Here is a 26,209-nt window from a genome sequence, read left to right as displayed (position 1 = left end):
ATTCGTGCCGAGGACCTCGCTGATTGCGAGTAAAACACAAACTCTCGGCTTTAGAAAGTGGGTTGAGACACAGGTAGGTAAGAGTAGTCTCAGACTGTTGATCAAGGGCTGTAGTATATCTAAGAGTTTGGGAGTTCAGACCTGACAAAGCAACTTGAACGCCATTGTTGCCGTTGGATTCCTAGGATAGGTAAAGAACTCGGAACAATGAACTTTCTTTCTCCAAAATTACATACTTACGGATCCGGGGATTCTTCTATTATAACAGCGATGCCCAGGTAATTAATTGGTAATTGTTTACGGGGCAGAGAAATACGAGCAGTACCACCTGAGGTGGCTCAACATGTTCCCTTACGGCGAAAGCTACGAGATATGTAGCTCTGTTGCCTGTATTATCTAGGGCTCTATAAGTTCAGGCATGGAACAAATACTTCTTTCGTAGGCTTCCAATTCATTGCGCACTAGCCTTTTACTTTGAAAGACGCAGAATAAATGGCTAAGGCATGCAACAATCAAGACATCTGACCCATAGGCATTGCTGAGGGCTGAGAAGCATTCATTGAAATGGCCGCCCAGGCACTGACAGAGAGGCACCGTAGAGTTGATGTAAAAGAATAAAAGAAAAGCCACAGCCTCAACAATAAAAAGGATTTGATTAAAAACAAAAGCGACCCTATCTTGTACCTGGTTGTCTCAGTTTTTGCTCGCATTTGGCCGACCAAAAACCTCCGCCACCCACTCCCTCATCTCTTCATCATCCGCTGGCTCATAAAAGCTGTCCCCAAAAGAACAATCGCTGCTACTTTCCCCAGTTTCGTCGGATGCAGTTTCTTCACCACTTTCCTCCTCTGCATCTCCCATCGTTACATCGCTACCCGCCCGTCCTTCTCCTGCAGTATTACCGCCACCATTATCCACTGCTTTTGCTTTGCCTTTACCTTTGTCACTCTTCTCTTCTCCTATCACAATATCATTGCCTGGCGTTCCTTGTCCTGCACTGCTACCACCACCATGATCGACCTCTTTGCCTTTACCTTTACCTCTGACATTCTTCTCCTCTCTCGCATCTTCCATGGACTGATCATCATCCGCCCGTTTCTGCCCACCTTGCCCACTGCCAGCCCCGCCTTCTGCCCCATCATCACCATCATCGCCGTAGTCCTCCATATCAGTATCCTCATCGGTAATAGTGTCATCATCCGTATCATCCTTATCCCCTTCACCTACCACAGCATCCTCCGCAGCCCCGTGCCCATACCTCTCCCGAATACACTTCGCAATCTTCCGATCCAACCACGCCATCCTCGGCCGATACCTCGGATCATTACACAAACACTGCGCCACCAACCTCCTCAACTCCCGATCCACCCTCACATACTCCGGCACCCTATCATCCATCAAATGCCCGCCATACGTCCACACCCGTATCCAATTTGCTTTTACCTCGTCCTCGTCATCCAATTCCATGTCGGCTGTGTCGAACAATGCGTCGTGCCAGTCTTGCTGGCCCTGGTAGGTGCGGAGGTTGTGACTGGATGGCTCGTCAGCGCCGGGTTCTGGGGGCGGTGCTTCGCTGGTGGGGGATTCCATGTAATCGGCGTCGTCGTCGTCGAGGTCGTGGTAGTAGATGGGGGGGATATGGATGCGGCGGGGGTGAGGGGGTTGGGGAGGGAATTCTTTGGTGATGAGGCACATCATAGTCTTTTTTTGAGGGAGAGAAAAGGGGAGAGGAGGTTAGTTGAGGGGGTTGGAATACGTGAGGGTAATTGTTTGAAGCTGTGGAAGGGGTTTACTTACGAGACCCATTTGGTAGAGATTGGTTTTCCAGCTGAAGTTGCCAGCCACACTCGGCCGGGGATTCATAGCCCCAGGAGCGACGCCCCGGGGAACGGTGTCCCATTGATCTGTGAATTGTTCCTAAGATTTGGGGGAGGATTAGTTTCGTGAAGCCTATGATGGGGGAGGAGGGGTTGCACGTCTGAGATGATAATTCCGAGAACGACAGATGGGGGGCATACGGGCGTGAAAAATAGATATTTCGCGAGGCGTCGTAGGCTTAACATCCATTCGCTGTAAGGAGGAATGTTAGCAAACAGGTCTAGTGGCCTTCTCAGAGGGTCTCTTACTGGTTAGAGAGATCCTGGTTCGGAATATCGGAAGCAAGGCCAAAGTCGCTTAACTTGAGAAGCGGAATGATGTGATGGCCGGTTTCCGGATTGTCGTCTCCCACAAGAACTATTCAAACTTTTTGTTAAATCTCACTCTGCCCGGCTGCTGCGGGTGAGGCATCCCAGACCTACCGTTTTGCGGATCAATATCGAAATGTACATATCTGTCCTTGGTGTATATTTGTCCGGGGTTGCCGGGGAGCTCCTCTCGAAACGGTGGGTCCTGGCCCCGGTAATGAATACCGAGCCTTTTGTACCTCTCCGGAGGGAAGGCCATGCCAATACAAGCTTTGACAACTAATAGGACAGGGGGGCATTAGTCCGATACACATATTGCTAAGCCGAAAAATGCCCACTTGGCGCAAGATTGAAAGTAGCCCCATGAAAGGGAAAAGGACAAGACTCACGGCAGTGAAACATGTGCCACAAGGCACGGTTGGGAAAGGCCATTTGCTTGTCACTCGCTGTTTTGATCGCCTTGTCCAGGCTGCCGCGTGGCATATATTCTAAAAACATGACGTCGCGAAGGTCAACCTGCCCCTCTGTGTAGCCCTGATCTGGACCAACACCCTTCGCCTGCTGCTGGCGGGCGGACTGCCGACGAAGGGGGGGCAGCGGGGGTTCGGGCAACATTTGTATAATGTGCATGCTGTCTCTGAATCTCTACACAAAGTATGTAGTATTAGCAACATAACTAGCGACGGGGATTGTTGTAGGGCTAAGACGTCTTAACCCACCATAGTCTGAAGCTTCTCTGTATGAAGCGTCTCTACCGGGTTCCTCCCTGAGTGGTTGAACTTGGTTACGAAATACCGTCTCCTGGCCTTTTCCACTCGACGGCCGGGGCCTTGAACGTAAAACAGTGATGCCAATCCGTTACCACCACGGCCGAGATCCTGCAACCATTCCAGGTTGCGGCACTGCAGTCGCCATCGTAGAATCTCCCTTGCTTGTTGGGATCTGGGGTGTGCTCTTTCTGAACCAGTCCCTCCATATTCATGTCTAAATAGGATGGCGGTACGCTGTTTTGGCCCTGACCAGGGAACACGATGAACGGGTGGGTATGGGTAGTCGTTGTACTCCTGGGATCCGTAATTTGGGCGAGTGTCCTGAACCGTGCGATAAATATGGAATTTATAGTTGATTTGGCGTTGTCGTTCTACAAAGTCATTTGCAGCCATTGTCGGTTGCGAATATTATTTGAGAAGTTTATCAAGTAATTAAGGATGTCCGTCCAGACCATGGAGATGATAGATAGTCTTTTGGTGGTTAGCGAGCTTCGTTCCTCGAATCATCGAGTCGTTGACTCGCGTGTTGGGCGTACCAGCGTTTTGACGACTCTCTCGGCCTTGCTTTGAAGGCCTCAAGAAAGGATCAACATAGTGCGGGCTTCTGGGAGGTATCCTAAAGGGACAAGGGGTATTGTCAGGAAGCGAGAAAGGGTTACGGTGACGCATCCGGGTTCTTTTGCGGAACAATGGGGATCAAGAACTTAGGGGTTCTCTTTCACATATCCCATTGAACTTCACGTCACCACATAATCGAACGGGTCAGTGTTACTCAGATAAATTTTAAGCGTACAACCCAGGACATAACGTACGATTAAGGCGGCTACAACGTCCGGACATCCGTTACAGGGCTGAAAAAGGCGAGTGTGATAAGAGTAACGCGGTCAATCCCATGCATATCGTTTTTGATCCACAAACTCTTGTTTTCCCTCATATCTGCTGGCGACAGAGTTGGCTCTAGACGTTTCTTTTATTGAAAGTTTACCCCCAGTCAATCCCACCACACTTCTTTGTTTCATTCATCTCCAGATATTCTGACATGGCAACAAAGCTTTTGATGAAGGAACTGAGGCTTTCATTGGCTGAGCTTCAGATTAACGAAACTCTCAGTGGGGTCGGGGGTGACCAAACAGCTTTCCTGGAGTAGTTAGGAGTTGTATTTGGCTGCACTGCTCAATCTCACTCTAGCTGAGAGTGGTGTTTGACGAACGGCGTTGGCCTCGGGCTACTCACTGAGAAAAAGAAATCAGCCTGTAATTTCCAACAGAAGACGGGAAAACCGAGAGCGAAAACGTGCGAGCAAAGGGCCATCGTTCTTCGCCACGGCGCTAAAAAAAAGCAAACTCTAAGGCAAAGATACTCGGGCAGGCCAACCTCCATTGCTACCTCCACATCCCTCAAAGGTTCATTCGGACAGGTGTCTCACCTAACGTCAACAGCTTGACCCCCGACATCTTGCCTCCTGACTGGATTGCGCCTCGGGTTCAGTGACAACGAGTCGCGGGTTTCGAATCGGCTTGGGAATAGTGAGGCTGGCGGAGCCGACCATCCCACAACTATTCTGAACTCGAACCAGAATTATCAACGAGGCAACTCGTCACAGGGTACTCTATGAGCTGGGGAAGGGTGGTCGCGTCGCGGCGGGAATTCACTGGCCGACAGTTGACTGTTGCTCGCACGAGACGGACCTCAGGGGTCATAAAAGGAGAGCGCAATCAAGCTCCTTCGCGGCCCTGAATTTAGCTTCACAGGCCGCCCAGAGCACCCTCAGGGCTTTTGGATCGCGACCAAGAAAACTTTGACACGACATGCCTGAAATCCCCAAACAACGGTTTCGCACCTTGACTCATGGTGGCCCCGAGGCGCCGGACCGGGCGGCCGTGATCGGGACCCGCTGGGCCGAAAAGGCTCCACTCTCATCCGGGATGAGTGGGGCGCCACGGGCGCTTCGGCGCCGGCCTCCGCTGCACTTGACCCGTGGTGGGGCGGTAAAAACAGCAAGTGTCGGAGAGCAAAATCGCATCCCGATGGAAATAATGAAGCAGGGCGGTTTTGGTCTGATTGGTTCCAAGCGCTCGGTGTGGGTGGGGGGCGCATTCACCATGGTGAGCTGCAGGTGGGCGTGAGGCTGGTCAAGCGACAGGCTCTGAAAGCAGCGCCGGTTCGCACTGAATGCCACAAAGCAGGGCGGTAAATTCTTTCTCTATTGCCCGAGATCAGCCACGCACGCACGGAGGTGGCCCTTTATTGTTGCGTTGTGGTACACGTCACGTGAGGCTGCAGCGGCCGCCTGCCGTTGGCGAACCCCGAATTTCCCCTGTTCCGTTTGCCCCGGAGCTTTGAGGTCTGTTTCATTTGAGTCTTTTCCAGATTCGAAATCGGAGGGTCCTCAATGCGAGGTCGCCTTGCAAAATTCCGACCGCCCTACAAAACTCCTCCACTGGACATCAAACAACGCGTCGTCGTCCGCTAAATTCCGAGTCTGGAGCTGACGGGACGAAAGTGCGGACACGGCGGCCAGTGCGGAGCCCCAATTCACCAGCTGATGAGGCCCGCCGAGACTCCAAATACTTAAGCACCCACCATCGGACTGAAGCTCAAAATCAGATTTTCTCCCAATTCCACACCCGCGTTGAAGTCGAAACCATGTATCGGAAGCTTTCTGGGGGCCACGGGAAGCTCCAAGTCCAGTTCGGTCCAGGAAGCACCGGTGAACTACATTTCCACACCAATGTCACCGCAATCGACCCCACTACTGGCGATGCCACCGAACATCGCGTCTACTCTCACAGGTCCATCAACACCAACCGGCCACGGTCTCCCAGAAACTCCCGCTCTCGCTCACGCCCCCGTTCTCGTTCCCGTTCCCGGTCCCACAGGGGAAGGAGCAGCTCTCACAAACCACGCGACAAATACTCCCTACCCCAAAAAACAAAGGACATCTCAGCCTGGATCACCGAAGCCCAGCACCAACCGATGCCACCGAAGCGTGAGTGGCCAATTCCGCCCGAGGGCCTCACCACAAAGTTCATCGAGCCCTTGACGGCATACACCGCGGAGAACCGCAACCGGCCTCGTCGACGGTACACACCATCCCCACATCCCTACGGGGAAGGAAACGAACGTGGTCGCAGGCGATACAGAGAGGACTTCGGCTTTAGCTCTGATTCATCGTCTGACTCGGATTCTCGAGGATATTCCCCCTCGCCTTCGCGTGGCCGCTCCGAACCCAGGCGCAGTCACCGCCAACTCCCGGATTCGTCCCGCTTGGATGACAGTTACGGCGCCAAATACTACTACAAAAGCACCCGACGGGCCGGCCATCACGATGACGACGCCGAGTACGCCCGCGCCGCTGCCGGTGGTCAGACCAAATACGAGTACCGCAAAAAAGAGTACACCGACTCTGCTCGGTACCCATCAACCACCGCATACCCCCACGGCCATTCGCAGTATTATCACTACGAGACCAGCCGCACAGCAACCGACCCCATTAGCGACGGTGTCCGGTACTACACCATCAACGACCACACCGGGACCAGAACCTCCCAATACGGAGTAAGCACCCCCCAGCCAACAACGGAAGCACGGCGTTCCTCGCATAGCGGTTGGGACGGTGACTACGTGAGTGGGCGGGATGGGGCCCGGTATTATTACTATGAGGAAGTGAGGGGTCCGAGGAACGGGGGACGGTCTGCGGATGATGAGGATGGTTATGAGGCGGATGAGCAGTATTGGGCTAGGTTGAAGGCTATTCGGAAGGAGCAGGAGAAGAGGTGGCGGAAGATGAAGAAGGAACAGAGGCTGTTGGAGTATGAGAGGGATGTGTCGCCGGATTAGAAGGGTCTATGAGGGCTTGTTGGGCGGGGATGAGTGTTTGAGCGTGTTTGTTTCTACGTTTAGTTAGGTTTACCTTGACATTTGTCTTATTTTTTGGATCTTAGTCTCTTGTATCGATTCAACAATTATGGTTTCCGGCTTTCACGTTTGGATTTACCCAACATCGTTTGCAGGCTTGGAGCGTTGAGGCCACGTTTTTTTGATACTTTCTTAGCCATGATTACAGTATCAACCATTGGCGTTTGTTGTTAAACTAAAGCTCCAAATAAGCGGATAGTGATTCGGAAATATGTGCCTAAACTCTCAGAGTGTCAGACTGAACGTAAACGCCCCATAAATGTCATTACATTTGAACCTCCATTAAACCATTTTACACACCTGAAATTCATGAGGCTTGCCCGTAATTAGGGCTGAAATTCGGGCCAGCCGAGGATTACTTAGTCGCGCGCTCTTGATGGTCCCAACAGGTCAACCGTTAAGCTGCCTCCGGGAGACCTGAGGCTTCAAGATCACGGGTGCGAGGCCTCCTTGGGCGCTTGGAAGGTCTGCTGAAGAAGTTATAAATATTGCCTTCTTAATAATAACAATGTGTTGTCTCTGTTGGTCCGAACTTGTATCTGTTAGAGAGGTTCGACTGTCCGTCGCCAAGAAGAGGCCTCAGTAGACGCACCGATGCCTTTAACCCCCTTTGTCTACCCCAAGTTACAAGCTGATCTAGAACACCATGCCCCGCCCTGGCACTCCTCTCCCGCGCCGTGTCGAATCCCACGTCCTGGGACCCCCCGCAACACGCGTATCAAAGTCCGCCCCGGACGGCGTCCCCCCGAAGACCTTCACATCACAGCTTATCCACCTACTATAAGTGGGAACTCTGATGGGAGACACTACTCTAGAGACGAAACGGGGGTCCCGCGCCCGCCCTTTGGGTTCGTTGATCCGGCTGGGTATGCAGCCAGAGCTGAGCAGTCGCCATTTGCGGCTCTTCCGCCTCTCGATCCGCCCGCTTCGTTTCCAAGGCACCGTGATGAAGGGCCCCGGGTTCAACCCCCTCCGCGTTCGCAATCTACCATCCCCAGTCTTCGTCCCTCGGGCCGTTATCCTACGCTCAACATCATTTTTGATGCCTCTAATCCCGTGTCTCGAAATCTGAACGGACCTACTCAGCTCCAGCTTCAGCCCCGGCCCCCGTCCGCATATCGACCTCCGCATCAACACCAGCTTCACCGTGAGCCCCGACCCGAGCTCCTTACTGACCGTAGTCACGAACCCAACATACCACGAGAGCGTACTCGTGATCAGCAACCCAAACCCCACCTAACTTCGCCAACTGAGGAGCGGCCCGGTTCCCCCAGCAGCACAATCGAGAAGGTGCAAGAAGAGTTTAATCCTGCAAGGCAGGGGCTGCATAATGCGATACAGGGACTCGACCAGGGGCTGCAACAGCTTACATTGACAACGGAAGATCCCGAACGGCCCGTCTCACGTGCAGGGCCTAGTAACAGGGTTAGACAGAACGTCAGCGACAACGGGACGGCGAATATCTCCGACCGTAAAACAAACTCCGGGAACAATCCTTTGGCTACCAAGAGTCGCAACAAGGGAAAGAGACCGAGTTACCATGCCACAGTTGCCGGTATGAATGAGGAAGAGGAAGATGACAGCGGCGGTGCTATCGTGGAGGACCGGTATTGGTAATTAGGTGAAGACTTGGGGGTGCGATTCTTCGATTGCGAGAAAAGGCAATGGCCCTTTGCCGCAGCAAATGGTACCCCTATGAACCGCGTGGGATCGATGGTTGATGTCATTTACGAGAGTTTACACGTGGGTCGAGGGGATGTGATAAGGGAGATCGGGAGATGTATTTGGGTTAATGGGAGTGAGAGAGGGTCTCTAATTACACCATCCCATAGAATTCTTGGTATCGCTTGCTTCTGTCTTTTGGATGAGACTTTTGTCTCCTACTTTGCGTGTATTTGGGCACTTTTTGTCATTAGTCTGTTAGTTTCAAAAGTTGTAACTATTGATTTTCCTGCGCGCTTAATTATTTCTGTCTCACAGGTGACACTGGGAATGAATAAATTATTGGTAACTATCATTATAAACAAAATATTTGTCTAGTGATCCAAGAAAAGCCATCCACACATAAAAACCATTTGTTCATCAGTCATCACGACCATCGACAACCTGCATCGATGTAGAAGAACGCCCGTCATTAAACCCAACCCATAACGCTATCCAAATAATAACCCAAAAGGAAAAAGGGAAAAAAGAGGAGAAAAAAAAAACCATCAAATCATGCCGCCTTTTCACCAACAACACCCCTCTGCTTCTCCGACACCGCCACCCCAGGAGTAACCGGCGTCGTCGGCGTGATCGGTGCCCCAGGTGAAGCAGGCCAAACCCCCGACGACCCTCCCTTAATAGCACCATTAACATTAACAGAATTCCCGGTCGCATCAACAACGCCCCTCTCGTCCGCATACCCGGGGCCATCCGTGATCCGAGCGTGCTTCCGAGCCCAGCGTCGAGCCAGACTATACATGGCAGCCCAGATGGAGATGGTCACGATTGTGAGTGGGACGCAGATGGACACGAATAATCGGAGGCCATCGTTGCGCACGACCCAGTCGGAGCCGAGCGTGCCATCTTCATCCCAGCGGAGGACGCCGCTGCTGAAAAGGGTCTGGGCGAATGGGTGTGAGGTTAGATTCCGGATTTTCGGAACAAAAGAAAGGAGGGGGGTTAAACTTACAGCGATGAAAGTTCCTGGGAGGAAGATGAGGGTAAATATGGTTATAACGTGCATCGACAGTGTCTCCTGCTTGGTCTTGATGGCGATCTCTCGCATCTCAACCGTCCACTTCATCATCTGGTCGGTGGACGTTTGCGCCACTAACTGGAACGCTTTGGATGTTTGGATACCGGTGTTCTGGCTCAAAGACTCAAGCTGTTTGCGTGGCGCGGACATGGCATCATCACCAGTTAGCTGCTGTTCCTGCAGTTCTGGATTCTGGTAAAGAAAATGGACGCGGTCCCAGAAGCAATGAATAGAGGAAATGACGCCTCTCACCAAATGCTTGTCATCGTCAACACGGCTTGCCAAATCTTGCAGTCGACGGCGGTACAGCGCTAAGTCGCCCTGTAGATTATGGAGCCGACGGAAGAAAGCGGCCACTTCGGACTCGCATTGTTTGGTGTCCAGGAGGGTGTTGTATGCGTGCGAGGCAATCACGGTGCGGTATTGTTCCTCCACTTGCGACAGTACCTGCACGGTCTGTTCGATGGCCACCAGTGACCGGCCGATTTCTCTGCTCCTCCAGCTTAGGGCCTGCAGCTGTGTGCTGGAAAAGCGTTCTTCCAACGTGGCCAGACGGGCCATCAAGGTCTCGTCCTCCTGTTTCTGTTGTTCTGTTGTTGCATCCAGGGCGTCCTGTTCTTGCCCGTCCCGCTCATTGCCCAGACCGCTCGTAACCCGCCGCATGAATGTGGAAAATGACCGCCCTGAGGCACTGCGTGTCGGCGAGGGCGGTAAGTCTTGGCTAGGGCTGGGAGGTTGTTGTCCTTCACTCCCTTCCTCAGCGATACTGTCGTGCCGGCTGAACCAGCTCGGGGCGGCCGATACCCAGGACGCCTGTCGTCCCACTCCTCTGTGCCGCGGCAACGTGCTCCTCCGACGCTGGAGGGTGGCCGCGAGGTTGGCGGGTGCGACAACTTCATCGACTGAGGCAATTTTCACGCGGGTGGAGCTTTTGTGGATGGAGACCGCCTTTTCCTCGATGTACTCGTTCCAGTTCTCGCCGCACCATTCCAGCATGATCAGATGCACTTGCAGACTTGCGATGAAGGATTTCTCCCGGGTCCGAGGAGTTGTGGGGAGCATGTGGCGGTTGACGTGGCCGGCTTCCCTCATGCGATTCACCAGCTCGGGGTTCCCTTTCATAGAAATGTAAACGGCACGGCCGGTCTCCAGGTCGAGAGAGTGGTAGAGTGTCGCGTGACGGAGGGGCCATGGGTTCAATTCATCCTTCCGGTCGGACCGCTCAACAGTGAGCAAGTTGAAGGCATGCTGGATCTGGATTCCAGATCTCCCGAGATGTGGGACTCGTAAAGTTGGGGAGTCACGGTCTAGGTAGTTCTCCCGCCGGAAAAGAGCGTAATGAAGCGGTTCCTCGCGGAACTGGAAGGTGCAGATGAGGTCCACAAACGAGGGCATGACCTGGTGGTAGGTAAGAAGCTTCGCCAGCTCGTCTTTAGCACACATTAAAGAAGCGCGATGATCTTTGGACATGATTAAACTTTGATCGCATAATATGTTAGTGTTGATACTTGATGGTGAATACGGCGTGAAGATCGAGACGCGGGCGGGTCTTACATGAACCTCCACCATGGATCCCCTTCCGCAGAGTCCAAGAACCGTTCGACGTCATTGAAGTTATAGAGACGCCTTCCCTCATCATATTTGGTGGCATGTTCTTGAAGGTCCCGGACGAGGAGCAACCTCTTATGCTCCTTTTCATTAGGAGAACCCTTAGGCACAGGGAAGAAAAAATGCGTGCCATCGTTCAGGCGTTTTTGGAGTGTTCGTTGGGTGTGTGGAAAGGTCTCCGTCCTCAACACCGTGAGAGGGTACTCTCCAGACCTTTTGCAAGCTTCGGAAAATTTTACGGAAGTTCCGTCAAGGTCTTCCGCTTGCGGTTGGGCGTTCGACATGATGCGTGGTGTTTTGGGGTGTCCTGCACTTGGTATTGTGGGCCGCTTCGGTGATGGGTGGGGAAGCGGTTCACATTTGCTTCGGGAAAGAAAAGTCTTCCTTCAACGCTGCGTACGTTTTGATAATCCAGAAGGGCGTATGACTACCGAACAAGACAGGGGAAAGAGGTGGAAGGACTGGTGGGAGAATCTATGGTCTTATCGAGTCCCACACTCGGTCAAACAAGACAGCTTTTCGTGTTGTTTGCTTCCTTCACTTTGCCCTGACCTTCCATTTCAGTTGGCCGGCCCTCCGCACCCATGAGGCAGATTCTGGGCCGCTGGGGACGCCCCGCTTCCCCCGAGAGTCAAGCTGGACAGGGGTCTTGTGGCCAAAACTTCCAGTGAGCCTAGCCCTAAGCCAACCATCAAAGCACCGCCGATCCCGACATGCGGGTGGGACATGGATGCGTGGCTCGCCGCGCGCACAAGGCCTCATCACCGGCCGAGGGCTTTCACGTTTCTCCAGAAGTCGTGTCGGGCCGCCCTGCGCCGCGGGTTGGTGTGGCGGCCCGTCGTCAGCAAGCGCTGGTCACACATTCAGCCACAAATGCCGGGCAAAGTCGCAGAGGCGATGTTTGACCGTTTCGGCCACCAATTACGTGCGTTGAATTCAGACAGTTTGGTTCCAGAAAAATTGGTGCTAAATACGACCGACTAACCGAGGTAATTATGGATTTTGGTGGTTCGAACTTTAGGCCTTGCTTCTTCCGAGAATTTCACCGCCTGGACAAGGCCTGCTAGTAAAAAGCGTCCTCGGGCCGAATTTTCACATATTTCTCGATGTATTCTTTCTCGGACTAGGGACAAGAAAGAGGGAGAAAGACGGAGGATCAGCCGGTATTCCTCGAACAAGGCAGGTATACAGGTAAAAAGCTCAGCCAGCACCGTCCAGGAAGAAGACACTCACATCCGTCAAGTATCTGGGGATGTCAAATATGTATACATCCTTCTCTTGTTCGTTGCCCTGAGGAATCTGTGTCATGCTTTATCAGCAGCCGTTATTAGTGCCCATCGAGGCTAACTCCTAGCTTGTCGCGGCGGTCTCTAATTACCCCCGCAATTCGGGGGGAGTGAGAAGACGAAAGCCATGTTGGCTGACCTTGTTTCGGATGTTAAAATTGTAATGGTGCGGGAAAAGCTGGCGTAAGTATTCCCCCAGCGATTCAATCAGCAACCCGTACGTAGGGTAGGTGTCTTCCACAGTGGCCGGCATGGTTGCGCGTTTTGCTTCGTCGTGAGAATCCGTCCGTTCTCCTCACGAGAGCCTTACAGGCCGCTACGCCGTCTATATAGGTTCAAGTAGGTTCCTTGGAGAAGTGGTTATTCTGACCCTTGGTTCGGTTCAGTTGCATCCCCCCAATGCCCCACCTCAGAGGTTACAATCGCAATGCAACCTATGAAGCGGCACGACACACCATTCCACCCGAAGAGCTTTGTACCATAAGGCTCTGGCGGAATTGCCTCGTGGACCAGTGCTGACACTCTACCTACTGTTATCGGAACTAAGTCCTTAGCCGCACAACCTCCCTGCCGTCAAATGGGAGCTATAACACTCGGTTTATCGAGGCATTATTGCTACAAAGCAACTTTTAACGGGAGAGCCTGATCTCAGTTTCGAGTATCACTCAATTTACGCAGGTTAGAATCGATGTTCAATGCTGAAGACGAAGGAAAGGAAGTCAGTGGACACCCCCGCACCTGCCCCCCTTCCCGCGGCCTACCCCCACTACTCATTAATGGCAGAGGCCAATCAAAACATGGAAATAGAGGACTTTGCAGAAGACCATCCTCAAGAACAGAATGATTTGGTTGCGACCCTGCTGTGACGGACCACACACTCCTGGTGCGTGCAGCATGCAATCTTCCGAATCAACTGAATCTACTGGTTGCTTCTTGACCACGTTACCATGGCACTCCGCTAATGAAATGTGAAGAATGACGCTGGATCGCGCCGGGTTTACGGATGGGGGAAAGGCACGAGGCTACGAATATTGTTGAGGAACAAGAGGGGTACGGATAGGTTGGAGAGATCTCCCCAGGCGCTAACATCCGCACATCCTAAACCATAATTATTTCTGCACTTTCAGCTTCTGCAATGCCTGTGTCTGTGGCGTCGGTAGTTGTGTTACCGTAACATTCGTTATGAAGAGAGGGCTCGGGAAACACAGCCACCTCCCTTTTGATCCGCGTGGCGCTTACTGTGTACACACCGAACTCGAACTGGGAACCAGAGAGGCCGCCCGCGTACATCCACGAACAGCCGAATGCAACCGCGCTGTTGGGAAGGGAGAACGGCCGGAATTTCTGCACAATCCCCCCAACCAGTGGACATGCGATGGAAACAACGGTACCTATTGCAGAGAACTTGTGGCTTAGGCAGAACTGAGTGCCCGACAAACTTGACCACACACTGATTGCCCGGTGTCACTGCGACGCACGAAACGGGACCCTCAGTCAATTCTGACGGTGGACGCACCCGCGCAGTAGCGAACTCAGCCAGGACTTACACCCGTCATGCATCCCGGTGGCGCATAAGTCTTCTTGTCAGCTCCAGCCTCGAACTGTCACCGGCTTCTTTCCCCATATTTAGACCCCACGCCCTCTCCCTAGCTCTTGAAACAAGACAGCTCTACCTTAGGTAGTTCCAAATCAGCCTTGCGTCTGTCTGCATGGCTGCGTCTTCCTTGAGCCGCAGCGGCCCCTCCCGAGTCCCGAGACTCGACCACATGGCTAGCCAGCCGCTGAGTACCGGGTTTCTTTGTCTGGTAGTTCTTTGAGGCTGCGGCTCACGCTTGTCTGACACGTGACGCGTTTTGCTTACACTTAAATCTCAGCCGCGGCGAATGATACGGCAAGGGCGGAGAGGATGGAATACACGTGGACGGTCTCGGTTGCGTTCTTCCACCTGACTTGGGAGCTTTACCTTCTCGCTGGATCGCCGCATCCTCACCCTTATGCAGCAGGTACGGGCTTCGACTGAATGTGAAACTGTTACTTCTTTACGATCCACCCTTCGTTCCCACTGCAGCCTTCTATCGCTTGGTAAAATAAGATTGTGGTTCAAAAGTCCTCAGTCGTTTCCTTCGAGCATAAGCTTCCCAGGATGATTATCGAAAAGATCCAATGATTGTGTGTGTGGAGGTGGCGCTACGTTTCGTCGCGTATATGTCCTATTTATCGCGAGAATAACGAAACGCCAGAGACCTTCACTGTGATTAATCTGGTCCTTTGCGCCAGTCTATTCCAAAAATCAAGATCGGACATCACTTGCCCGAGTTGTTGAGACCCTCAATTTCCTCGCTTGGAGTTACCCCGACAACCCGAACGAGGGGTTCAAATCCGGGGAAATCTGGGGATGCGATGCCCTGTTCGTGGGGTAAACGGGTGAATCGGTCAGGGGTCAGGGGTGATGGGTCGGGTTAACTCCTCTTTCTTGTGACTTCACCATGCAGAATTGCATTCCACTGGGAAAGCTTATCCCTTCGTCGCAGGACCGTATGTTTGGTTATATGAAGGCGAAATGCCAGCTGTAAACAGTTTCGGTTGAGTGTTGATCTCGACCAGTGGCTTGGTGGCCTCATTCTCACCAGCTCGTGTTGCACTACTTCTTCACCCCTCTTCTCAAAGTGTAGGTCTGGGGTTCACAGGCAAGATGAAGGCCTTTGCAGCTTCCATCACGGCTTGGCTCTCCGCGGGCACCGCTCATGCCGCCATAGCAAGTGTAGCAGCCACCCCATTCCTGAATCAGGTCGATAACCAAACATGGATCATCGGCAACGATGTGTGGAACATGACCCAGGGCTTGCAGTTCGGCGTCAAGCTGTACTACAAGGACCGTGACCTCGTTGGCGATGCCTGGGGCCACTACGTCAGCTACAGTACGTCAAGGCCCAAACCAACTCCCCATATCAACATGTTTTTTTTGGTTGTTAATTAATCACTAACCGAACCCCTCCAGACGGCGCGGCCAACAACCTCGCCTGGACCTCCGCCCGCATCGTCACCAACGGAACCTACCACAGCACCCCCTTCATCGACGTCCTCTTCACCGCAGCCGAAGGCGACATGCACTGGGTCATCTTCCAAGGCCAGCACGGCGCCTATCAGTACTTTATCAACCACGCTTTGCCCGACCTAGGGGAGTTCCGGACTCTCTGGCGGTTGGACAACACCACGTTCCCCAATGGACGCACGGTGACCAAGGATGGGCCGTTGCCGCCGTTGAGCGAGTATGTGGCGGCGAATAAGGTGCAGGATGAGACGTGGTTGGCGCCGGATGGGAAGGGGTATATTACTAAGTATGACTGGACGAGTTGGTTGCGGGAGCAGGATTATTATGGGGTGTATGGGGATGAGGTGGGGAGTTGGTACATTAATCCGGGCAAGGTGAGTACCTTGGGTTATGGCTGGACATAGGGGGTTGAGCTGACGCTGCTGAGTTAGGACTACTATAATGGCAACCATCTTCGACAGGAGTTGATGGTAGGTGCCCACCGGCTCTGTCTTAGTCATGGGAGAGTGTCATTAACACAAACTACCAGGTCCATCGAGAATCCGGCACCGGCGATGCCGTCCAGCTTAACATGGTCCACGGCACTCATTTTACAGCCTCATCCAACGACGCCTTTCCCGACGGCAAGATGTGGGGTCCATGGCTTTGGTATTTGGTTAGTGTTTAACCATTATCAACTTACGCTTTGTCGGATCCCCAACAACTGATCAAGAAATCCCTTAGAACAACGGTTCCCAACCCGACGCAGCCGCCCAATCCCACAAAGAATCCGCTTCCTGGCCCTACCCCTGGCTCAAAGACCCAGCATACCAAACCCGCGGTCGTGTCTCCGGCCGTCTCGTTCTTTCCGATGGTCGTCCCGCCTCCCACGCAGCTGTCTTCCTAGGCGATAACCACCCGAACAAGACATCCCTAGACATGGGATCGACGTACTACTACACCACTTACGCTGACAAGTCCGGTAGGTTTGAGTTCCGCGACGTCCGCACCGCGACGTATGGTTTGCAAGCGTGGCCGACACCGAATTCGTCGATTGTTGATGTCACGACGACGCTGCTGCGGAATGATGTGGTGGTGGGCAAGAAAGGAGTGACACAGTTGGGGGAGGTTGACTGGGCGATTTCGAACCGAACAAGGGTATTTCAGGTCGGGGACTTTGATCGGTACAGCTACGGCTTTGAGTACGGTGGTGCAGCATGGCAGCATGCGTTGGTGAACAACTGCCCGGCAGATTTGGTGTTCAAGGTTGGGGTGAGTGAGACGGGGGAGTGGTGTTTTGGACAGACTTATTTGGGGAACTGGACTATCGAGTTTGATCTTTCGGAAGATCTAGAAGCCGAGAAGGACGCCCTATTGACAGTGTCACTGGCGGGATATTCGAGCGGTGCGAGTTCGACTGTTTGGGTGAATGGGGGCACGAAAGTGGGCAATTTGACGAGTGGTGCGCCTCAGTTGGCGAATGACCCATCGTTGTACCGCAGTGCGACAGCGGCTGGAGAGTGGAGGCTGTTTGAGTTTGGGTTTGGTGCTGGTGTGTTAAAGAAGGGCGTCAACACCATCACGTTTGAGTTGACCAAGAACTCAACTTGGCACGGGTTCATGTGGGATAGTGTGATTCTCGAGTTGTGATCACCCCAGGCAATGTCATCTTGTTATCAATTCGTTTGAGTCATTTCTGTTTCGATTAGTGGTTGGATCATTATGTGAGGTTGCTCAGCTTCGATCATGACGTGATATGTTCCCCCAATTGTCTCTTCTTTGCTGTCTGCACCCACAACAATCCGCGTGCCTTAAAAGCGTCGAGACCCCCAACGTCCCGTTTCCCTTTAATTTGTACCGCAGTTGTGCTTGCAACTAGTTTCAAGCTCCTTCCTAACCAGACAAACATGGCCCAATTGTACCACACCCCCCACCTCCTTTTCTGTGACGAGAGACTGTGGGACGATGATGACAGCAGTGGTGAAGTTCGGCTGTTGAGTCCTGCGATGCGATTGACCGGGTTAGAATAGATTAGAATAGAAAGGTTTGGGGACCTAACCAGGGAATGAGGCAAATCCAAGTGTTAAAATCATCTCTGTCGCCGATCGACATGGTCTAAACTAGGATACAGGATATACGGGGGTAACCCATCAACATGAGGCTCAGCAAACTGCTCAGCGTCCCCTTGGCGCTATTCTTGGGCTCCCCTTTGGCGTTCTGCGGGAGCAATGAAGATGGACTCACGATCGACACCAAAACCGGGATTTACACGGGCCTCCTTGACCCAGAATTTCCTAATGTCCGCCAGTTCAGGGGTATTCCGTTCGCCAAACCCCCTACTGGAAAGCGGCGATGGCTCCCACCAGAGCCAGTTGAGGCGTCATCTCAAAGGTTCAACGCACACACTTTCCCATCGTCATGCTCACAGTACCTTTCCAAAGGCTTGAACCTCTGGAACTCCAACATCACCAACTTCTACATCAACCTAAACGGCCAAGACCGAACAATGGGAGCCATGGCACAAACCTCTTCCGAAGACTGCCTCTACCTCGCCATCTGGACACCCCTCAACGCGACCCTCCACTCCAACTTACCCGTGGCCCTATTCATGCCAGGCGGTTCCTTCATCACCGGCGGTGTAGACGTCCCATACCAACAACCAACCCCCTGGATCCAACGCTCCCAGCGGCACATCTTCGTCTCAGCCAACTACCGCATCAACGTAGCCGGTTTTCCCTGGGCCGCCGGCCTCGACGTCCAAAACGTCGGCATTCTCGACCAACGAGTGGCACTTGAATGGGTACACGCCAACATCGCTTCCTTCGGTGGTGATCCATCCCGCATCACCGTCTGGGGCCAGTCCGCTGGTGGCGTCGCCGTCGACATGGCCGCTCACGCATTCCACGACAACCCTCTCGCAGCCGCGCTGATCCTGCAGTCCGGCACGGCTGCTGTAAAGATCGTCCGCTCTGACGACGCCCATGCTAACTTCACCTTTGTCGCGCGCCATCTCGGGTGTGATTTCCCGTCTGACCCGGTCGCAGAGCTGGATTGTATGCGTCTGGTACCGATGTCGTTGATCCAGGATTTCATGGGCGGTTACTACGATAACTGGCTCAACTCACCTATCCTCCCACTGTTCAAAGTCCTCCCCGATGAGCGCCTGGTATTCTCCAACTACACTGACCGTGCGGTGCGCGGCCTCGTACCGCAGATCCCCGTGCTTGTAAGCACCACGGCCAACGAACAGTCTAGTTTGACAGCTTACCCCGTCAACCACCTCGACGCGGGACCGGACCAAGCACGCGTGGATCGTGAAACAATCGCCATGTTTGCCTGCATGGTCAGCAACACCACTACCGCGCGGGCTTACAATTCTCGAGTATCACCCGTGCCAACATACCGGTATCAATACGCCGGCAACTTCAGCAGTATTACCCCCTACAGCTGGATGGGCGCGTACCACGCTAGTGACATCCCCATGGTGTTTGGAACGTATGCGACGCTCGGGGAACAGGGGAAGGTGACGGCGTTTCAGCGGGAGGTTGCAGAGACGATGCAGGATTATTTTCTGGCGTTTTTGGAGGACCCGTGGGGTCGTGGGGAAACTGGAGGGCTTAGGAGGTTTGGCTGGCTGCCGTGGGGTGAAGGGGGTGGGAGGAATATGATGAGATTTGGAGGAAGGGATGGGGTTGTGGTGAGGAATGTGAGTGCTGGAGAGGTGGATGATGCTTGTGTACTGGGGACGAAGTACGATTCGAGCCCTTAGGTTTCATGTGTCCTGGTTGGTTGTTCTCCCTCCCAATTCCGAACGCAAATCTTGACTGTTCCCGAATTCCTATCTGTCGAGTTAGTTCTGAAAGGGCTCGAGAGGTATGTGTGGAAGGGATCCAGAATCGAAGGGCTCTCAACAATAGCAATCCGTGAAGTAGCATTGCTTACCTACCCTCGAACTAAAGTCCACCAAAATACTTGACAGGTCATTGACTTGTGTTAGTCGTTGTTTGTTCGCCGTGGCCTCTTATTGCTGGATTTTCGAAAGTATGGGAACGTTGCCTACAACCCAGTGTAATTAGATCTATGATGCTTTAGGTACCTACCTACCTAGGTAATTGCTAGAACACATGAACGTCAACTCCCAACAAGCTGCATCTCGGTACGCTCGAAGTAACCAAAACTATCAGAAATTCCCCCAATCCGAGAACGATGGAGATTCATTTGCGGCGTCGTTTTATGATCCCCCGGACGGCGACGTCGTAATCTTGGCTGGTTGCCACACCGGGCTGCCAGTTGCCCCCGTTAGGGTTCGGTGTAGCACACTCATTCCGAACATAACTGCGTTGGCTAACTCATAGCTTCATATGTAGTGTCCTGCTGAGCTCCGGGTATCCGGGGCGGTGGTCTTCTTTTAGATCAAGTTGCCGATCCAGGTGTTGATTTCGTTGCTTTCGTTGAAAGACCCGGTTGCACGGACCGGATGTGGGGTTAAATGTTACGGTCCCAAATTGATTTGGCTAGCGACCAGTTTATCCGTCCATACATCGTCCAAGTGCCGGTTGAGGCCCATACCTTGCGTGGAAGATCGGTTGTGGAGGCTCCGCCCTCGCTTGTCCGCTCAACGCTGTCAAATCTTGCGCGCGGGCGCTATCAATGTGGGCTGGGGGCTGCCATGCTTGGCTTGTGTCAAGACGGGGAATACAACCTCAAATCCGGGGAAGACTGAAGCTGAAAATGTCTCTAAAATGACTTCCCCTGCCCAGATTCTGCCCCATCTTAGCCACGACAACCTTACACAACAAAAATCGACCAAAGTTTCAGCAGAAAACGGTGTTGATAAACCAGTAATTTAAAGCAAGATGCTCTCCCTCGCCAACCTCGGTACCGTGCTCGCCGCGGTGAGCACCGTGTCGGCGCATGGATGGATCGATGTGTGGACCATCGAGGGCGAAACCTACACGGGTTACAACCCTTCCATCGCGCCGTGGGAAGCCGACCAAGGCACCATCGCCTGGCCTGCGTATGTGAAATCCCGGTCGCTTTTCCCTTCTCCAGGCGACTGCCATGCTCCTAAATCCATGCCTTTGTTTCCACATACTCGTAAACAAACCGAGAATGAAACCTCCAAGCTAACATTGTTGGAAACACAAGTTGGAACACCAACCTTGGGCCGGTGTACGGCTCCAACGTCACGACACCCGATATAATCTGTTCCATCAACTCCACCAATGCCAACAAGGTCGCCGTACCCATCGCTGCGGGCGCCACCCTTGACTTGCACTGGACCGCCTGGGCTGATTCGCACCATGGGCCCATCTTCACCTACCTCGCCGCCTGCAACGGCGAGTGCGCCACGGTTGACAAGACCGAGCTGAAGTGGTTCAAGATCGCTGAGCTAGGCCAGCTCACCCTCGGCACCGAGGCCGGTTACCCAGGCACCTGGGCCGCTGACGAGCTGCGGGCGAACAACGGCTCTTGGCCCGTGACCATCCCGGAGTCTATCAAGGCTGGGAACTACGTGATCCGGAACGAGATTCTGGCTCTGCATTCCGCGTATGATGTCGGTGGTGCGCAGTTCTACCCACAATGTGCCAACATTGTGATTACCGGTGATGGTACCGCTGAGCCCGAGGGCGTGGTTGGCACTGAGTTGTACACTGAGACGGACCCTGGGGTGCACTACAACATCTACAACGATGCGCCGGATACTGTGTATCCGCTCCCTGGCCCTCCGCTGTGTAAGTGACATCGCGCTGTTTCAACGTACATGAACTGGACTTTGCTGACGCCGCATTAGACACTGCTTGAAAATACGACGCTAGACAATAGGGGTCCAAGAAAGGCTGGGCAGTGACCGGCATTAAGGAAGTTGGGCGCTGTGGATGGAAGAAACAGATTAGGTATAGGTGAATTTACTGTGCTGGCCGAACCGCCGGCTCGTGATGTATATACTTCACATTACTGTGACTTGGTCGAAGGTCCCAACATGCGTATATATACTTACAGATAGACAGTTTTTCTGGCCTGCTGCTCCTCATTTAGTTGACTTTGTCGCTGGTAGAACCACCGTTGCCACTATCGACAGCACATCACCCAACATGGCGGGCTGCATTGGTCACTTGTTGAGAAACGTTTACCGTTACAAGCCGTGGAAAATGACTGGCCCAGGTAAATCAAGGTGGGACACTAAGGGTTACGAGGCGTCACTAAACCCTAAACATTGGTTCATTAAGACACGGGGTCGGTGTAATAACAGTGACGTTTACCTGGCGTTTGTATAGTAACTCCAGCCAAAAAGTCCGACTCCCTGACCTCACGCTAGCTCGCTAGACAATAATTAACTCGTATGAAAAAAAACCTTCATTTTCAGGCTTACCCTTTACCAATGCTTCCCGAACAAAATCTTTTTGGACCTCCTCGTCTACCTCGTGGGCTAACACGCAACCCTAACCCTGACACACCCCATGCACCTCCTCCCAGGTTGAGGATCAAACTGTCGACGGTTGGAGCAGGTGTTGTTGAGTCGACCATTCAACCTTTTTGAAAGCTGACAAATTACGAAGTACTACTCCGGGGACACGTTCTCAGTCCCTTAACTAACTGTATTTTCCTATTTTCCTTGCCATTGAAGGGCGGTTTCTTGTCCTCACAGAGGCCAGTTCCGAGCCGTTTGAGTTGATAAAGGTTAGAAAGTCTGACGTGCCTTACTAGGCCGGTGGCTAGGGTTAGGGTTATATGGTCCTCACGTCCCAACAAAAAACAGGTGGTTGAACAATTACAAGAAGGGGAGGCGCGACTCCTGAGATCCAATATAATTAATTTTTTATTCCCACGCAACCCAAGCCTTCAACTTTGTGCGACCATAAAGCAGTGAGACACGTCCCCAGGCCTCCCGACAACGCAGTGGAGAGGCACGCATCTAAATTAAGTCGCGCGTTGGGAGGGGGCCAAACAGCCCCTCGTCCACGCCGCAGAGCTGCATGCCTGCATCGATCATTTGGCACATGTTCCGCGCTTCCCCCACGCCCTCCTGTACCAAATCGGACACCTGACTGAGCGGGGACAGATCGAAAGGGCTTCTTCATCAAAACGACTCCCCTTCTCGCTTTCTCCCAACGATGATTATCTGGCCCATATCAGGTGGTTAGCTGGTTGGGTATGTACGTGTACGAATACCGAAGTTTGCCCCGCATCCTGAAGATCGCCACGAGTTGTCCACCCTGCCTGGAGCCTGGCCGGCTCTTAAGCCCATTCCGAGTAATGCGGCGCTAACCGACGAATGGCTGTGTCGCGCTTAACATCCATCGAGGGACATTGGTCCTCAGCTCCGACCCATGCTCCGAGAATGTTAGGAGCCTCCCATCCCAACAGACGAGGCTCTGGCTGTTGGCACAAAAGCTGCAGACAAGCGCCCCAGGTGGCAGGAAATGTCTTGCGCTTGCTTTCCCCAGCACCAACACAGGATCGAGAAGGCCGCAATTGCCCGCCTTTTTTTCTTTCTCTCGCCATCGTCGCGATCCCCCGCCCCGCAGGCCGCAGCCATGAGGTCGCGGTTTGCCAAATAGGAGGCTCTCTTTCATTCCTCAATTATCGACGCTGAACTCCCACCAATGCAAGCAACCGAACCAATGCCTGAGAACGGCGGTGCGGAGCGTCCGTACGATCCCGCACCCTTCGCCGATTTCACCGATGTCGTCTCCCGGGCAATGCTGAACCATATCGGTCGTGACGCCGCTGGAAATGAAACCGGTTACGTGCCATTTGATGTCCTGAAAGAATACTGGAATCGTGGTCGCGTAGCGGGGGTTCTAAAGGCAATTGGACGCCCCACTGGTGTCAACATCCAGAACATCTTGGATCACTACCTTCGTATCTTTTCAACACTCGTCTATGCCGGTCGACATGCCGTTCCTTACCTGCACTCTCTCTTCATCTCCCGCGGCCACACCGACGCCAAGTTGCCTTGGGCGAAACCGCCGCCGTCGCCAGATGACAATTTCTTCACCGAGTCCTTCCGCAGCATCTCTGATCACCAGTGGCGATTCTTTCCCTTAGATTTCCAGGCCGGCCAGTTGGATGACCTCCATCTCGAAGACCGACGTATTCTGCCAATCACGCTTTTGAACAGTATCTATTCTTCCCCTTCGGGCGCGGTGAAGATTGATTCCTTCACAATACACCCTGGGTTTGACCACCTGGGCCCGGTATGCTTGGCCTCGATTGCTTTTGCCGTTCCAACGTGACGGCAATAATAATCAACGTTTTGAGCCTGGCGTTAACCATAGTTAACTCATTTCTCTAGAAAGTCAGAGACCCTTCCTCCCCGCCACGAACCCTCATCTTGAAAACGTACAACAAGAACAGGAATCATGGTTACTATAAGAACGAACGCGAGGGCCTGCAGGCGTACGGCACCATAGAACCCCCAAACATAATCCGGTTGTATGGATCGTTCCAGCAACTTGGGTCGTGCTGCTTGATCCTTGAGTACTTGGACGGCGGAGATTTGGCGGATTTTTTCAGGAATGACCCGCCCAGCACCGGTGAAGAGGTGGCCCAGTTTTGGACGAATTTCTTCCAGATCTTCCATGGTCTTGCGAGAATTCATCAGCTCTGGGATTCAGAAGAAAATATCACGCAAGGGTAACACCATAGCCTCTATTTTCCTGAGCGCACCAAGACCGCCGCTAACATCTACCAACGTGCAGAATCCATCAAGATCTTCGGCCGGAGAATATTCTCCTCCAACAGGGCCCATCTGGCTCATGCTATGATTTTATTCCGAAGTTGGCTGACTTTGGCCTCTACACTCACGCCCAGACTTTTCGGTCCACGTCCGGTGGCCCAAAAGGCCGCGATCAGCGTGGAAATAAACTATTCAGTAAGAAACCTTAGTATCTGCTGCATGTCATTTGAGTCAAGTCGCATTGCTAACTATCAATACCGCAGGTTCACCAGAATGTTGCCACCCAGATGCCCAAAGTAGCAAAGGGCCTAACATGATCACACAGTGGGCCGACATCTACTCCATTGGCGCCATTATCAGCCACACAGCGTCATGGATCGTGGGCGGGATCTCTGAACAAAACGCCTACCAGGGGTTGCGTGATACCTACCACAAAAAGTACGTCGGCCGCATAATAAACGGCGGGTACGCTGGTTGCTTCCATGACCGAATCAAGACCATCCCCCCGGTCACCCAACAACACGATAGGATCCGTGGTATCTGCCGCCAAAGATCGGACGAGGTCACGCCGATGGTACTTGACCTGGCCGAAAAGAGCATGCTTGGACCACTGCCAAAAGACCGCGAGGCGGCCCGGATCATCCGAGACAAGTTCATTGATGGAATGTACGCGTTGGCCAACCCAGGAACACCCCCGCTACCACCACCATCTGGCGGCAGTGTAACGACCTTGGGATCCCCGATGTGGTCCAATGTTGTGTCCCCGACTTCGACCCTGGATGGCACGAGCAATTTGCCCCTGACTCCTTTGACCTCCCAGGTTGCAGGGCTCAGTTTGAAGCCGACGATCACGGTCTCGTCGCATGGTATCGATACGGTACCGTCGATCAGTGCATCGCCGACCCGCCAGGCTCATCAACCCGCTGATCCCATCAAAACGTCTGCCACGAGGCTACCCGCCCCCGAGAAAGACGCCAATAGCAGCGAGAACACGCTGGCTGCCGCGTCTCACCTCACTGAACCCACCCTCCCAACCGCCAACAGTGACACCGACGCTCCACCCCGCCTTTCAGGGTGTTCTGCCCTCTCTTCTAATTCAACGCCGTGCCCCATCGTCAGCGTTGACCAAGTCAACGAATACAAAACCGCCGTCCGGCGAAAAGGGAAGCCGGCCGATCCGGACGTAGCAGATCTTTTCGAATACCTCCAGCAAAACTTCGGCGGCCGCGACCAGATGTTCTTCATCGACGATTCCCGCACCATGGGCACCCATGACCGTGACACCATCTCCTCCGCTTTCAAAGCACTCGGGTACATGGCCAAGCACCTCGACCCAAACAAGGTCGAGCTGGTGTTTGCCTCAGATCCCAAAAAAGTACACAAAGCAAAGAAGATCCGGAAACTAAACGACTTGGTCACCGAGCGCAATTTCGCTGGCGAGCCACATTATATGAACGCGCGCCTGGGCGAGTTCTTGGGCCGCGTCATCATACCGCATCTGCCTTTTAAACTCCTTGGGCGCAACATCAATCCGTTGGCGCGCAAGAAGGTCAGTGTGTACATCTTTACGGACGGCGAGTGGGGTCCGGACCTTCGACAAGGCCAAGCGGATGGGGGCGGGTTGCAGCAGCCGGTGCAGAATTTGGTCAAGGTGTTGAAGCGTAGGGAGCTTGACCGGACACAGGTCAGTCTGCATTTTGTGCGGTTTGGGGATAGCGCGCGTGGGGAGGCGCACTTGAAACATCTGGATGATTGTTTGAGGGAGGATGATTGGTGAGTTGTCCTTTTCTCACGTTACTTGTGTCAACAGGGTGCAAAAACTGCTCTTGAGATGCGTCCGAAGTACTGACAGAATATGTAGGGACATCATCGACGTTAAACACATCAATTCTGGCGTTAGAAGCATGATGATTGGTCCCTTGACCAGGGACAACGACGACAGGGAAGGTTAGCCACGACGATAAGAAGTATGTAAGGGGAAGAATGG

At 53.2% G+C, this 26,209-nt stretch overlaps 7 protein-coding genes across 7 annotated transcripts; 5 read left to right on the top strand and 2 right to left on the bottom strand.

The window, feature by feature from the left end:
* Positions 1-693: 693 nt before the first annotated feature.
* On the bottom strand, positions 694-2,801 carry C8A04DRAFT_31908 (uncharacterized protein; the record flags this gene model as incomplete). Its single annotated transcript, XM_062781914.1, has 6 exons — positions 694-1,701; positions 1,798-1,917; positions 2,019-2,070; positions 2,127-2,235; positions 2,301-2,465; positions 2,576-2,801. The coding sequence occupies 6 exons, from the start codon at positions 2,799-2,801 to the stop codon at positions 694-696; spliced, it is 1,680 nt and encodes a 559-aa protein (XP_062633942.1).
* Positions 2,802-5,602: 2,801 nt separating this feature from the next.
* C8A04DRAFT_31907 (uncharacterized protein) lies at positions 5,603-6,796 on the top strand (the record flags this gene model as incomplete). Its single annotated transcript, XM_062781913.1, has 1 exon — positions 5,603-6,796. The coding sequence occupies one exon, from the start codon at positions 5,603-5,605 to the stop codon at positions 6,794-6,796; it is 1,194 nt and encodes a 397-aa protein (XP_062633941.1).
* A 2,293-nt stretch (positions 6,797-9,089) lies between these two features.
* On the bottom strand, positions 9,090-11,183 carry C8A04DRAFT_14831 (uncharacterized protein; the record flags this gene model as incomplete). The annotated part of the gene is made up of 2 exons (XM_062778253.1): positions 9,090-9,743; positions 9,867-11,183. The coding sequence occupies 2 exons, from the start codon at positions 11,181-11,183 to the stop codon at positions 9,090-9,092; spliced, it is 1,971 nt and encodes a 656-aa protein (XP_062633940.1).
* Positions 11,184-15,200: 4,017 nt separating this feature from the next.
* On the top strand, positions 15,201-17,189 carry C8A04DRAFT_39798 (polysaccharide lyase; the record flags this gene model as incomplete). Its single annotated transcript, XM_062784718.1, has 5 exons — positions 15,201-15,426; positions 15,507-15,934; positions 15,992-16,030; positions 16,090-16,215; positions 16,284-17,189. 5 exons carry the CDS (start codon positions 15,201-15,203, stop codon positions 17,187-17,189), a joined length of 1,725 nt encoding a protein of 574 aa, XP_062633939.1.
* A 505-nt stretch (positions 17,190-17,694) lies between these two features.
* On the top strand, positions 17,695-19,308 carry C8A04DRAFT_14818 (Alpha/Beta hydrolase protein; the record flags this gene model as incomplete). Its single annotated transcript, XM_062778246.1, has 1 exon — positions 17,695-19,308. The coding sequence occupies one exon, from the start codon at positions 17,695-17,697 to the stop codon at positions 19,306-19,308; it is 1,614 nt and encodes a 537-aa protein (XP_062633938.1).
* A 1,087-nt stretch (positions 19,309-20,395) lies between these two features.
* C8A04DRAFT_31903 (glycoside hydrolase) lies at positions 20,396-21,344 on the top strand (the record flags this gene model as incomplete). Its single annotated transcript, XM_062781912.1, has 3 exons — positions 20,396-20,556; positions 20,688-21,274; positions 21,334-21,344. 3 exons carry the CDS (start codon positions 20,396-20,398, stop codon positions 21,342-21,344), a joined length of 759 nt encoding a protein of 252 aa, XP_062633937.1.
* Positions 21,345-23,164: 1,820 nt separating this feature from the next.
* On the top strand, positions 23,165-26,174 carry C8A04DRAFT_14814 (uncharacterized protein; the record flags this gene model as incomplete). Its single annotated transcript, XM_062778244.1, has 7 exons — positions 23,165-23,302; positions 23,384-23,740; positions 23,839-24,179; positions 24,245-24,417; positions 24,528-25,112; positions 25,194-25,995; positions 26,084-26,174. 7 exons carry the CDS (start codon positions 23,165-23,167, stop codon positions 26,172-26,174), a joined length of 2,487 nt encoding a protein of 828 aa, XP_062633936.1.
* Between the last annotated feature and the right edge of the window lie 35 nt (positions 26,175-26,209).

The sequence above is a fragment of the Dichotomopilus funicola genome, assembly GCF_033296635.1.
Source record: "Dichotomopilus funicola strain CBS 141.50 unplaced genomic scaffold C8A04scaffold_75, whole genome shotgun sequence".
NCBI lineage: Eukaryota > Fungi > Ascomycota > Sordariomycetes > Sordariales > Chaetomiaceae > Dichotomopilus > Dichotomopilus funicola.
This window is presented reverse-complemented; position numbering and strand designations above follow the sequence as displayed.